General features: G+C 38.8%; 1 protein-coding gene across 1 annotated transcript in view; it reads right to left on the minus strand.

The window, feature by feature from the left end:
* Positions 1 to 1,187: 1,187 nt before the first annotated feature.
* The window catches only part of TECTA (tectorin alpha), a 65,187-nt gene continuing 53,281 nt past the window's right edge, over positions 1,188 to 13,093 (minus strand). Inside the window, exons 16-23 of the mRNA XM_011383588.1 lie at positions 11,280 to 11,390; positions 9,881 to 10,083; positions 8,813 to 8,976; positions 8,123 to 8,371; positions 3,456 to 3,618; positions 2,238 to 2,325; positions 1,834 to 1,950; positions 1,188 to 1,288 (exon numbers count right to left, since the gene is read on the minus strand). Coding sequence (XP_011381890.1) covers positions 1,188 to 1,288; positions 1,834 to 1,950; positions 2,238 to 2,325; positions 3,456 to 3,618; positions 8,123 to 8,371; positions 8,813 to 8,976; positions 9,881 to 10,083; positions 11,280 to 11,390 — 1,196 coding nt within the window. The remainder of the gene's footprint in view (positions 1,289 to 1,833; positions 1,951 to 2,237; positions 2,326 to 3,455; positions 3,619 to 8,122; positions 8,372 to 8,812; positions 8,977 to 9,880; positions 10,084 to 11,279; positions 11,391 to 13,093) is intronic.

Raw genomic sequence — 13,093 nt, forward strand, 5'->3', positions numbered from 1 at the left:
GCAGTGTGGGTGCCTTTACACCCATACTGTAAGATAACTGTAATTGTATCCATACCCATGGTCAAGGACACTAAGAATTTCTGCTCAGCTTTTCACAGAGTTCCCAGAAAAATTCAAAATTATCATCAGCTTAAATCTAAACAACTTCAAAATAAATTTGAAGTATTTCTTGTAATGTAGATTTTAATTCATTTATAACCTTTAAAAAGAGTCATTCCAGGGATTTATTTTGCAGGCCCTCCATTTTATAGTTAATTATAGAAAATATGTGCTTATATACTACTTACAAAAGAGAACCCTGCCTACTTCTCTTCTACAGCCTCTTATTGCCCTACTAATGCTGTGTAAGTACACACGAACAGTCATATAACAAAATGCATTCAAGCTCTGTCTAGCAGTACAGACCTGGTGCAATTATTACTGCTCCTGCTTCATTTTTAAAATCAGAGCATGCTATTTGGTATGCACTAAGAATGATTCCAGCCACCAAGTAATGAGAATACTTGAACAAAAAGTTTATTTAGGCACAAAACACATTTAAAATTATTTGGTTGATTTGTAAAAGAGAAGGAATAGGATCTAAGGGGACAGGATGAGGGGCAGGGGTCTGTAGGTCTGCAAACAATATACCCAGTGACCAAGCTTCTTGGCAAAGTTGAAGGACATGGAGATAGGGAAGAAATTCGTCATAAAGAGAAGAGAGCAACATACGCATATCATAGATCAGACACTTCCAAACGCTGGAAAGATTCCTTAGAGAGAGTCAAACCTCCTAGTCACTTGCTCCTCAATATTGTTCCACAGGCCGTCTCTTTTATAAAAACTATGATCCAGAAACAGCAGTGGTTTGACAGACTTCTCTGGTCAGATTTCCAGCTAGACTTTTCTAACTAGATTTTTATCCCCCTCTAGTGGTAATTCATGTGAACCAAAGTTTCTAGTGTCAACTGTTTGGAAATTTTAGGCCAGATTACATGCTTTCCACAGCTGGCTTTTAGAAGCCCTGTTGTGTACTTTGAAAGAGGAGCTTGGAATCTCGCTCTTTTCCAGATCATTTGAGGCAGGTGGCGTTGTTTTGAGATGCTGGTCACTTTCAAATAGGTTTTGACTTAAGGGCACACACCTTTTATTCTACAGGGAATTGAAGTAAGTAAATTACAGTACTTTATATAGCAACCTTGAGTTAATTATGAGGTCATGCCTAATTTATAGACAAAATGCCATAATGAAATCTGGGTCATGATGAGAAGAAGCATCCAAACTTGAAGTTCGATGGAGGTATTAGAGGCTGTGAACAGAAAGGAACATTGTAAGGCATATGAAAAAAAAAAAAACCTGTTTGCTAGAGATCACTTTTGCAGTTCTTAACTGAATAAAGGAAACTACATTGCCGAGAACCCACTTTATCCATATGGCCCTGACTGGGGCAGCAACCTTCGGAAGGCTCCTGCAAACCTCAGTGGGCACCGGGGAGACCATGTACTAAAGGCTACTGCAGGAAATCTTGTTGGTTGGATCAAACATTCCAATCCCAACCACAGCCTAGTAGACTTGACAGACAAATTTAAAACCAATATTTGGTCCTTAAATAGATGGATAACTTATTTTTTTAAAAAATCACCTTCATCTTTTAGATAAAAGAGCAAGGACCCAAAGGTTTAAAGAAAAACAAAATTGTGCTAGAATTTCTCGGGAGCTTTTCCATCTTTCTTTCTTAATTTCTGAATTTCCATGGGTCAGTGACTCAGTGGGCCTCAGTTATGAATTTCTCCTTCTCAGTGTAAAGATCTTCCTGTGCCCCAGCTGCTTGCCCTGAATGGGAGGTATGTCTACCTCTGCAGCTCTTGCCGTCCTCCTGCAGGGTTCCTGTCACACAGCTACACAGAGGCCCCTCTACCCGGCTTGTGCAAATCTGCTCGCACCCTCCATTGTCCTCACACCAGTCCAGTCCTAAAAAAGAGTAGTTGGTAAAATTAACTTCTGACAATTCAACTCTTCAACTCATATCTAAGGGCAAGGCTTTAAAGAGAGGAGAGAAAAAAGAAAAGTGTCATTGTGAGTTTTTCATAGTCAAGGAAAAGATTTCATTATGAAGTGGGCAGTCTTCTCAGACTGGTGTCTTTAACCTCCTCATTCATCAGATTCACCTCATAGGTGAAACACAGGCAAGAGTTAGCTCAAGTCTTAAAATCTCACTGTTTTAATAATTTATAGTCTGTTTTAGGGAATATACATACTTTTTCTTCTAATAGGTCCAACTGAAATGATCTGTTCTTTAGGTTCTTTGGCATAATCTGCAGCAATCCTGGAATTTTGCGGGCAGGTCTGAAAGACAGAACACCGGAGGGAAAACTTCACATAATTAAGCTGATAACTTATTCTTCACCATGTTTCCACCTCCAAAGAGGCAGTGGTTCCAGCCCCAAGTTCTGTCATTGCTCAGATTAATTAGAACGAATGACTTCTTGATCACTGAGTCCACTGTGACTCTAGGCTTTATATTGAAGAGAATTAAATATATTCTCCACACTAGAAGTAGATTCAAAGAGCTTCCCTTCCCAGCAATGAGCATTATTGTATCTTATCAGATAGTAATGTTTGCAGTAGCATGTGTAAGTAACCCTGACCATAATTCACATCTCTATTCTGAAAACATGGGATAAGCAGAAAGCTGGAATGTTAAAGCTTGAGGACCAAGGACCAGTGCAATAAAATCTTAGCAACATTAGCCATATGTGGAGGGATGTCCATCTGGCATGGAAGACATGATTGGTTTGCAATTTCATCCCACCAGCCCCTCCAGAGCTTCCACAACTCTAGTGTGTCCCTGGATGTTCTGTAGAACAATTCCTGTCTAAAGAAAACCTAGATAAGCTACATCCTGAGCCTAGCAGTTTGCTTCTATAGTGGAGTAGAACATGACCCCACTGTTCACTTCAGATTCAGGTGGCTTGGTTTCTTGAGACTCTGCTGTAGTGATTCTCAAAGGGCCACTTTTGCACTCCTGCCCCATGCAGGGGACAACTGGCAGTGTCAGGTGACATTTTTGGGTGTTGCAACTAGTGGGGGAGGTGCCACTAGCATCTAATGGGTAGAGGCAGGGATGCTGTTAAATGTCCTACAATGCACAGAACAGTCCCCACAACAAAGACTGACTTGGTCCAAAATGGCAATAGTTCTGAGGTTTGAGAAACCCTAATCCAGTGTTACTCCAATGACAGACTGATGCTTCAGAGATAGGGAAGAAGAGTAAATGGACATCATTCCACTATGTTCTTTCTTATTGTGCTACCAAAGATGACTGCTACTCCTAAGCATCTGAAGATGGTTCTAATTCAGCCACTTCCAGGTGGTGTGAGACCTAAAGAACTCTACAGAGTCACATAGATCCTTTCATTTGCTGAGAAAACTGGGGCAGCAAGAAATAAGGCTAAGCATTTACTTTTCACACTTACTATTTTACAGGAATACTTCTCTGAATCGCAGAGTGACACTGCACAGTGAATATGAACTTCATCATAATCCCCAATGAACTTGAAGACTGTGACATGAAAGCGACAGGTTAGGGAGACACCGTTCTCTTCAATGCCAATGGTATTATCTTTAATGTTCTGACACCTATTACGAAAAAAAAAATTAGAATCTTTGCTTCACACTTTCATATTTCATATAAAACCATTGCTAATGGTAAAAACGCCTTTGCATTTGAAAGTAATTTCTGCACTGTGTGAATTTGTCATTTATTATTATTCCTTTATATTTACATAGTTTGTTTTAAAAGCATCAGATAGCACCTTTAATTAATAGTCTAACTGCAACTAAAAACAAAACGACTGTAGGGGCAGCGCTCAGCTTCCCTCGGCTCCAGTTCCTCATTCTGCCACTCAAAATGCTGTGTTTTACTGATATTAGTCTAACAAGTGCAAAATTACATCTTCTGTAGTTTCTTAAGTTAATTACCAATTTAGGGAGGGGATCCTGATCCAAACCTTATCCCTCTTCCCACATGTTGAAATAGATGGGAGTGGGAGGAAAATGAAGAACAGCCAAGCTGAAGAACTGCTCTGATTTAAGTGACTGTCTCTTTCCTCACCTCCCCCCACCACTTTTTTGTAGTGTTGAGCCAATAAGCAATGACACCTGCAGCCCTCCTTCAGGCACAGATAACTTGCCTCCATTATGTAGTTCCCCAAATGTATCATAGTCTCTTATGCCCCAGACTCTTTTCACATAATAATTTCCCCACTGGAAGTTTTCTTGCACTTGTTCTCATGAATGAATTCTGCTTTTTCTCTAATACCAGTCTATGTCCCCCATCCACCTTACAAATATCCCCTAGTCCTGTCCTGACCAATCAGAAATAAGTGGCTTTTCCTGGATTTGCCAACAGCACCCTGTTGAGCCCTTAGAGTGCAAGAATCAAATCATAATCCTCACTATGTCTCCAACGCACTGCATGGCATGTAGTAAGTGTTTAAAAATCTCTTTTGGGTGAATGCATTATTGAATGAAAGAATCGTGCTGCCATGGTCAAGGGTGGCTCATAAGAGCCAAGAAGTTCTTTAAACTGATAAAGATAAAAAGGGTGACTCTTTTTCCTATCTTCCTTTCTCCTAGCCCACAGAATTAATAGCTTAGTTGAATAGAAAATTAAAACTTAAAGTAATCCTTCAGCATTCCCACACCTATTAAGTTTAAATTAGTCTTCAAGGCAATAGACTCTTAAATGCTTTGAAACAAAAACTTACTTGTCATGTTGTTTCTTGTTGCTGTTACTCATTTGAATAATCTAAATTGGTTTAAAGATTCTAAAATGTTCACTGCCCATGATCTTCAGACAGACTTTCTCTCTAAACCAGATCTCCAAACTCCCAGAAAGATGATTTAAGGATTAAGTATTCGAAGATCATGGAGCAGAAGGAAGGGGCTCAGAGAATCAGGGACAGGCTGTCTGGACACCTGCCTTAGTGTGAGCAAACAAAACAAGCACTAGATCTTTTGTCCATTCTCAGAGGAAGAATCGTCCTTTCCTTTGTCTGGGCATATGAAGAGAAAAGAGAAGTGACCTGCTTGACCCCAGAACTCTGAGTCACTAATGCTGGTGCCACCTCTGCCCTCTACATAGCTGGAGAGGAACAGATGATCCCCCCAAATTCTGAGGTGGACCCATTTTGCTGCTCACTCATTCAGCATTGAGCATCAGTTTTCCTGCAAGTTCATTAGAAAAAACAATATCTACATCCCTCCAAGAAAGGTCAGAAGGACTCATGAATTAAAATTCTCCCACATGACAAAATCACTTTACACCTAACAATAGTTTAATTTGAAGGCCCTTATTCAAACTCTGGGGAAAGCTGAGATTTATGAACATGCTTATTGACTCACTCTTTCTCAGAGTCAAGTCGATTAACTACTATTTTAAAAATGCTCAGTGCCACAGTGACCTTCAAAGGAGGCACAGCCATATCACTTGGGTTTGCATTTGTATAGTGGCTCAGATTTTAGCCCTTTCATTTTGGGAAGACAGGTGGAGAAAAGAGGAAGGGAAGGAAGGGGAGAAAAGACAAACAGAAAAAAGGAGAACTATGACATTAGCTTAAGCAACTAGGCCTGCAAGACACCAAGTAGTCACCAAGTCCTCCCCTTTGCCTCTGAGGAAGCTAAACACCAATATAGAAAGTCAAATGCCTTAGTGAGATCTTTGCTGAAAATTCCACAGTATGCCTCAGCAACCCATGCCATGAGCCAGGCCTGGCTAGTTCAGGAGTCAGTGTGTCCTGATACCTGGAGGGATCCTTCCTCTGCTCTTCACTCATTGAGTGGCCTTGGCTTAGCTGTGTACCTAACCTCTCTGTGCCTGTTTCATCTGCAAAATGGTGAATATTTATTGTTTGTTTGCCCAGAACCATACTCTTCTTTGGATGAACCATTCTTTTCCATTCGACCTTAAAGTTAATTACATAGTGTTGACCTAGGACACACTACTCCCAAATCTGGCACCTTGGCATATTGAATACTTTAAGGTAAATGAGTTGAGAAAATGTCAGAAGCGGGAAGGTCATTCTGACTTCCTCCCTGACCCTTTTCACCTGAAAAAGGTCAAAAAATCTTAATGTGATGCCGCATCCAGAAAGTGGTAAATCCTGCCACATCCAGCACAGCCCTGGAAAATAATCCTGAGTGGAAATGGTGGGAGATTGAGAAAAGAAAGAAGATAGAAAGCTGGGATCGGGAGGCCCAATATCCACTGATGATGGAATAGAGAGCGATTTTATTTTTGCAAGTTGCTTTTATACAAGAGCATACATTTGCTGGCTAAAATGAGATAATCCCCACCCAACCTCCACCTCCTACTAAAATCATTTGCATTTCAGCACCTGCATTGTTCTCCGATCAGTTCCTCCTTCCCATTCTTAGGAGGATTTGTGGAGGCGAGGCGACCCTTGGTTGGCCTCACAGATTGCAAGAACCTTGTCAGCTTACAACCTGCTCTCCACAATGTGAGAGATGTTCCCCCATACCTGGAGGAAAGGAGCATCCTTGTCTCCAAACACAAAGGGACTCAGAGAAGAAAGTGAACAAATGGGCCTTGCCAAGTTTCCCCAGTTCACTACAATCTCTTCACACACTTTGACCTATCATTCTGATCCATGAGTGTCCACTCTTCACCAAACCTAGCATAAAACACTCAGGTTTAACCATTTGTTTGGGTCTTCACTTCCCTATGAAAGCTCCTATGTCACATAAAATATATTAAATAAATTTGGATGTTTTTCTTCTGTAATTTATCTTTGTCCATTTAATTTTTAGACCCAGCCAGAGACCCTAAGAAGGTTAGGAAGAACTTTCTTCTCCCAGACACCAGGGATTTTTATGTTTCATCCCATACAAACAAAGGAAAAGCAGTAATATGAGAAAAACTAATCATATTCCTTTCCAAGGTATCTCTGAGTTGGGATTAGAAGAAATGCTCACTCCTTGGTAATTACAATGCTGTAAGAATGCAAGTCTAGGATTGCCAGTATCTAATGAAATCAATGATAGAGACAGACACAGAGACAGAGACAGATACAGAGACAGAGACAGAGACAGAAAGAGACTGAGAGAGACAGAGAAAGACAGAGACAGAGACACGGGACAGAGCAGGAGATGGGGAGAGTATTGATAACATCTAGCTCCCTGGATCCAATCATCCTTGAGGCCATGTCCACTTCTGTGATTTGGTTTTGTAATCATTAAATGCTTTGTTTTTTGCACAAGCTAAGGTAGAATTAGTCTCTACCACATCTAATAGAAAAAACTTTGATTGATATAGTCATTTGCTTTAAGAATTATTGCATTAGGGTTATGGAAATGTTCTAAAATTAGATCATGGTGATGGTTGCACTCCTCTTGTAAATTTACTAAAAATCATTTAATTTTACACTTAAAGCAAGTACATTTTATTGCATATAAACTATGTATGAAATAAATGAAATAAAGCTTTTTAAAAAAAGAATTATTGTTGCTGGACATAACCCAGTGATTTTAAAAAATAAAGATAATTATCATTATTGTTATTTGGTCTATAGTCTTTTCTTCTTTTTTATTCATTCAATACATTCTGTTTCATCACCATAGTATTTCAGAAAATATACTAAGTGCTGGGCATACAGTTGTGAGTAAAAAGAAACTCTTTGATTTTGTAAGCTATTATTCTAATTCTTTTTTGATTTTAATAGTCACCAATCTTTAGTTATGCTCATTATATCTTTTCATTTGCAGATGATCCATATTTCTCTCAAATTGAAATTCAAAGTATGCAGGACAGAATCCCCTCTTTGATCACACTGAGAATATTTTTGTAGTTAATGCCGCATGGCCTTGGGGATCTACCACTAAATTACTATGTGACTTTAAGCAAGTTGCTTGCTCTCACTAAGCCTCAGCCTTTTCATCTATAAAATGAGGCTTAGACTACCTACCTTATAGGTTGTTATGAGAATTTGATAGTTCATAGATGCAAGATGCTGGCCCTGTAGGTAGTCAACAAATATTAGTTCCCATTTTCATCTCTAAAAAATGATATAGACTAATATTATACTAAAGGCTCTAAGATTATCCTTAATAAGAGGCTACCCACCCTTCTTCAATGATGAAGTATCGGAGTTTATCATTACTGTCACGTGAGGGGGTTGCATAGCATTTGTTCAGTGTCAGGATCAAATGTGTGGCATCGGCTCCGACCACAAAAACCCCTACATACAGTACATCTCGAGTAGTCAATACCACTTCACCCTGGCGGTAAGGATGTTTGTAGGAGGCATTTTTGTAGAGTGCCATCTTTGTGGTAAAGCTGCCTTCTTGGGTTGGAACCGTCAGGTTAATGACACTAAAAGGGAAAAAATCATGATGTGGAGAACACTAAACAATTATTTAAGCTGAAATACCATTTTTTAAGCTGAAAATACAGAGTGAAGGCAAAGCAAATAGTAGTAAAGTCTAAGGCTGCACTGTCCAATTTTAATAGACACATGTGGCAATTAAAATTAAATAATTAAATTAAATTAATAATTCAACTCCTCAGCACTCCCAGCCACATTTTAAGTGCTCAATGGCTATATATAGCTATAATATTGGATAATACAGATATAGAACATTTCCATCATTGCAGAAAGTTTTATTGAACGGTGCTAGTCTAAGGCATTTAAGTGCAAAAAAATATGATTCTTCCCCTAGTGCTTCAAAGATAAAAGCTAGCAATTTTGATTATGCTAACCTTAACTGTCAAAGAAGAGACAAAGTCCTGCACATAGCCCATGAGATTCTTTACCTTAGCATAGGCTTCACGACAGAGTCTAAGGAGATCTTGATATCCAGCTCATAAGCACACGAAAATTCCACATTGATTGTTCGGTCCCTAGTGATGATGTTGCCAGTGTTGTTGGCACTTTCGATCCAAATTGTGTTTTTATACATGATATGTGTGCCATTGGACTGCAGAGCAAAGGGAGGTCAGAAATCATTAAATCTAGGAGTATGTGGCTTGCATTTAGAACCCACGCCCTGAAAGTGGAGAAATTGCTTTATTCTGTATTTAACCCACAGGCTAATATAAATCAGTATGGAGCTAGCCTTAGTATTTATCTAAAAAAATAGAAAAAAAATATTACAACAGATGTCCACAGCACCCTTTAGTCTGATAACCTTAGATGCCTATAGAGGGCATTTTAATGAATTCTAACTACAACCAACCCCCCAGTTATCCGTGGGAACCTATGCATGGGACAGCATAAAGAATTGCCATCATGAGCTAATATAAGTCTTCTTTTTTAACTCTTAATTCAAAATCTCTCCTCTACCAAATCTTTTACTAGACATGCCCACAAATATCAAAATGAACAAATGCAAGTTTCATCTTCTTACTCCTTTTTCTCCCTGATAAAAGTGTTAATGAATAAAAACAGTTATCAAAAAAAAAAAAAAAAAAGAGTGCAAAGGATCAGGAAGAAGAGAAGCAAGAGGCTTTGCTAACCTATAAATTGGGACACTGTTGTCCCCCCATATAGCTGAACCCAGCTGTATTTATGTGGAAGAACAACAGAAACATGAAACATGAGAGGTAACAGAAATTTGTCAATGTGTGGGGCAAAGGATGACAACAGACAGTGCAAACCAAGGAAAGAAGCACCTTACCTATCATGCTCTTTCAGTTCAATCAACCACTTAGCACCAAATGACCATCTCCTTTATGTCTTTCATTTCATATATGCCTTTTGCTGTTTTGCAAGGATATTTCTAAGTGGCTTACTCTGAAGTTGGCTTTAAGGACAAGCAATGTGCAAACACTTGTACAGTCACTATCTCTGCTAGGTGTTCTTTCTGGCCCACAGTTTCTCACCTGAACAATGTTTCCACAATTCCCTTTGGTGTTGTTGATCTGAAAGGAGATAAAATCTTCCCCTTCAATGCCAGTGCACTGTCTGTCATTGATTCTTACACCCTCTCTCTCAAAACCAAGCTGGAAGAGTTTGCACTTAGATATGGACACTTCCATCTGGGATGCCTTGCAGGTCACCTCTGCATCAATAATGTCATGTGAGTCTGTAGGAAAGTTATTACAAAAGGCAAGTCAGTGGAAGTTTGTCTCGATGCAGAAGTCAAGGAAAGGCATCCATTAGTTTCCTTTAGAAAAGGCTAATGATTTTTGCGCAAAGGCTGTGGCATTTCTAACTAAGCTTTGATCAAACCAAATGAGTACATGAATTCATTCAAAGCAATAACTGGGATATTACATAGCTTTTTCTAATAGATGAAAATAATAATAAAGTGTCTTTTGTCTTTTTTTTATAAACCAGGACTCCCTCCCCCCACCCTCCACACTTTAGTGGTAGCTGCTTTTCCTGAGCTACATACCACAACTGGCTCATTGTGTCTTGGCTAAAGAATATGTCCCAAGCGAGAGCAGCACTAGCCACGCTACCTCAAATCCTCAGCTGATTCCCAGGTGAGCACTAGTAGCTCTTGTTTTCTGAAATGGTGATGCACTAATTGACATTTTCTGTGAGTACATAAACAAAGGCTAATGAGCACTATAGAAACAAAGAAAAACACTTTTATCTGCTTAAACAGCACATATTGTCCCCTCCTATGGAGTCTTTTAGTCAATTAGGCTTCCATTCCACTCTCTAATGATGTTAAATTTAGCACATGCCTTCTGAGTTACTTGGTTCAGGCAAGAGCATGGAACCAAGAGGTAAAATTCTCCTTCAAGTGACATCACGGGTATGTACTCCTATTATAAGCAGGCAGTGTTAGGAACAGAACCTGGAGTCCTAGTTGGTTATTGTTTGCTTCAAACATTTCAGCTGTTTCTTCAGGACCCACCAAAAAGTGAGGCCAGATAAAGCTGGTTTTAAAGGAGTCTTAAAGTATTCCCATCCTGATTCTTTCATGTTTTCGTCAAACCACCTTCCTTCTCTATAAGTCTAAAAGATCAGTTTGGATCTCTCTGATGTTGAATGTGGCCTCAGGTGGAAATTGCTGATTCCATTCATGTACAAATTTGTGTTATAATTTACTGCAGGAAAAGACGTAGCAATGAGAAAATGAACATTAGCCTACTATAAAGTGTTTAGATTGCTTCTTTGTTCTGTTTAAATGCTCATTAAACCTTTGCTATTTGGGTTTCTAACTTACATCACAGGGTGTGTGGGCTCCAATCTTGGAGCTTTTCTACGTGGTTACCAGGCCTGTCCCATTGGGCCTGTCTGCAGTAGGGGGCAGCAAATGTCACTCACTGTTTCCATAGGGGGGAGGCTCGATGCAGCCACACAACTCTCCTCCATTGTCCATCTCACAGGTTCGGTTGGGACAGTCTGCCCCCACACAGGGATCTTCGACCACTCCTGCTAAAAAGGAAAACAAACAGAAACATGCACAACTTGATTTTCACACCAACACGCAGTAGCATGTGGTGGCACTCTGGATTTGCCACTTTGTTGGAATTGGTGATAGTCAGATGGCAGCCACAAATTAACAGACAGGGCAACTTCCCAGAAAATAATTACAACAGCTAAATATTGGGCTCTTCCTATGGGCTTGACACTGCTTCATGCTTTAGTTGCATTATTTCCTCCAACCCTCACAAATGCTCTGTGAGCTAAATATTTTAACTCCCATTTTACAGCTAAAACTTGCCCAAGGTCACACACAGGTGAAGATGGAAGGCACAGATACTCTTAACTGCCAAGATATACCACAATTACTGCATTTAATACATTGCACTACAATCAGGTGCATTTGTATCTTTATAAAGAGTAAGGTCCAAATTATTTGTCTCTATATTCCCCAGTATCTTATAATAGGTGCTCAACAAATATTTGTCAAGAAAGAAAATTTTAGAGCTAGTAAAGTCCCAGAAAGTTCCCTTAAACCAGGACTTCCTAGTCTTTTTGATTCATGGTCTATCTTCCTCATAAAGTTCTAATTAATTTTATAAAAATAAACCAAAAAACTACACACAACTCACAAGCATTGACTTAGATTAATGGTACTGTTTTGCCAAGAAGAGAAAAACTGTAAGTAAAATATAAATGTATGTGAGGTAGAATCATCATATTATGAGCAATATTTTTGGAGCAGATGACCGCCTGCAAAATCTTTAACATCTCAGTTTGAGAAACACTAATTGAGAGCATTTTCTCAGTTTGAGAACCACTAATTGAGAGCATTTTCTTTAAGATACTCACTTCTTTAAAGAATCTCTCTCCCTATCAAGATATAATAATACTCCTGTTCATCATGGTATATGATAGTGAGAGCTAAAGAAACAACTGTTCAATTCCAGCATGAGGCAAGTTAACTTCAAGAGTTTAAAAATGAAACAAAAAAATACAGGAGCTGTAGCACAGCTCCAGATGCCACACCCTCTGCTAAGTTACTAATTGTAATAGGTGGGAGTACAGGGATGGTTTAACATCACCCTGTCTTAATTCCTAGAAGGAAGACTGAATGAAAACTATCAGCATCATTTAAATACACTTATTTTTAAGGTTTTCTTATAAAGACTCTTTCACTTGCCCAGTATTTTCAGTACTTGAAGCAATGCTAAGCACTAGCAGCCCTTTGGTGAATGTTATGGTTGATTAACACAATATGAAAACAAACTAAGAGCATAATAGAAAAGGTATGAAGACCACAGCCCACAGGAAGAAAAAAACCTCATTTACAAATATGGTGGTTCTTCTGCCATTTGGTAAATAAGATACGCCCTTATACAGAGAGAGATTTTGAGATTAAAAAAACTAATATTTTTTTAAAAAATTCAAAACAATTTTTGAAGTTCAAAACAGTTAATTTTAAAGTTATTTAAAGTATTGCTCATTAATACAACAGAGTAAAATGTTAAAGTTATCAAAGCTAAGCATATCTATTGATTTCCAACAGACTAGTAATTCGCCTATTAAGAATTAAGAATTTCTCAAGTCACTGAATGCATATTCTAATTAACTATATTGTTTTTAGGTTCTGAATTACTATACTTGGTCAGGTTTGGTCTGCAAATTTTTTAGGTTCTGAATTACTATACTTGGTCAGGTTTGGTCTGCAAATT

This window comes from Pteropus vampyrus, unplaced genomic scaffold (assembly GCF_000151845.1).
Source record: "Pteropus vampyrus isolate Shadow unplaced genomic scaffold, Pvam_2.0 Scaffold528, whole genome shotgun sequence".
In the NCBI taxonomy this organism is placed as follows: Eukaryota; Metazoa; Chordata; class Mammalia; order Chiroptera; family Pteropodidae; genus Pteropus; species Pteropus vampyrus.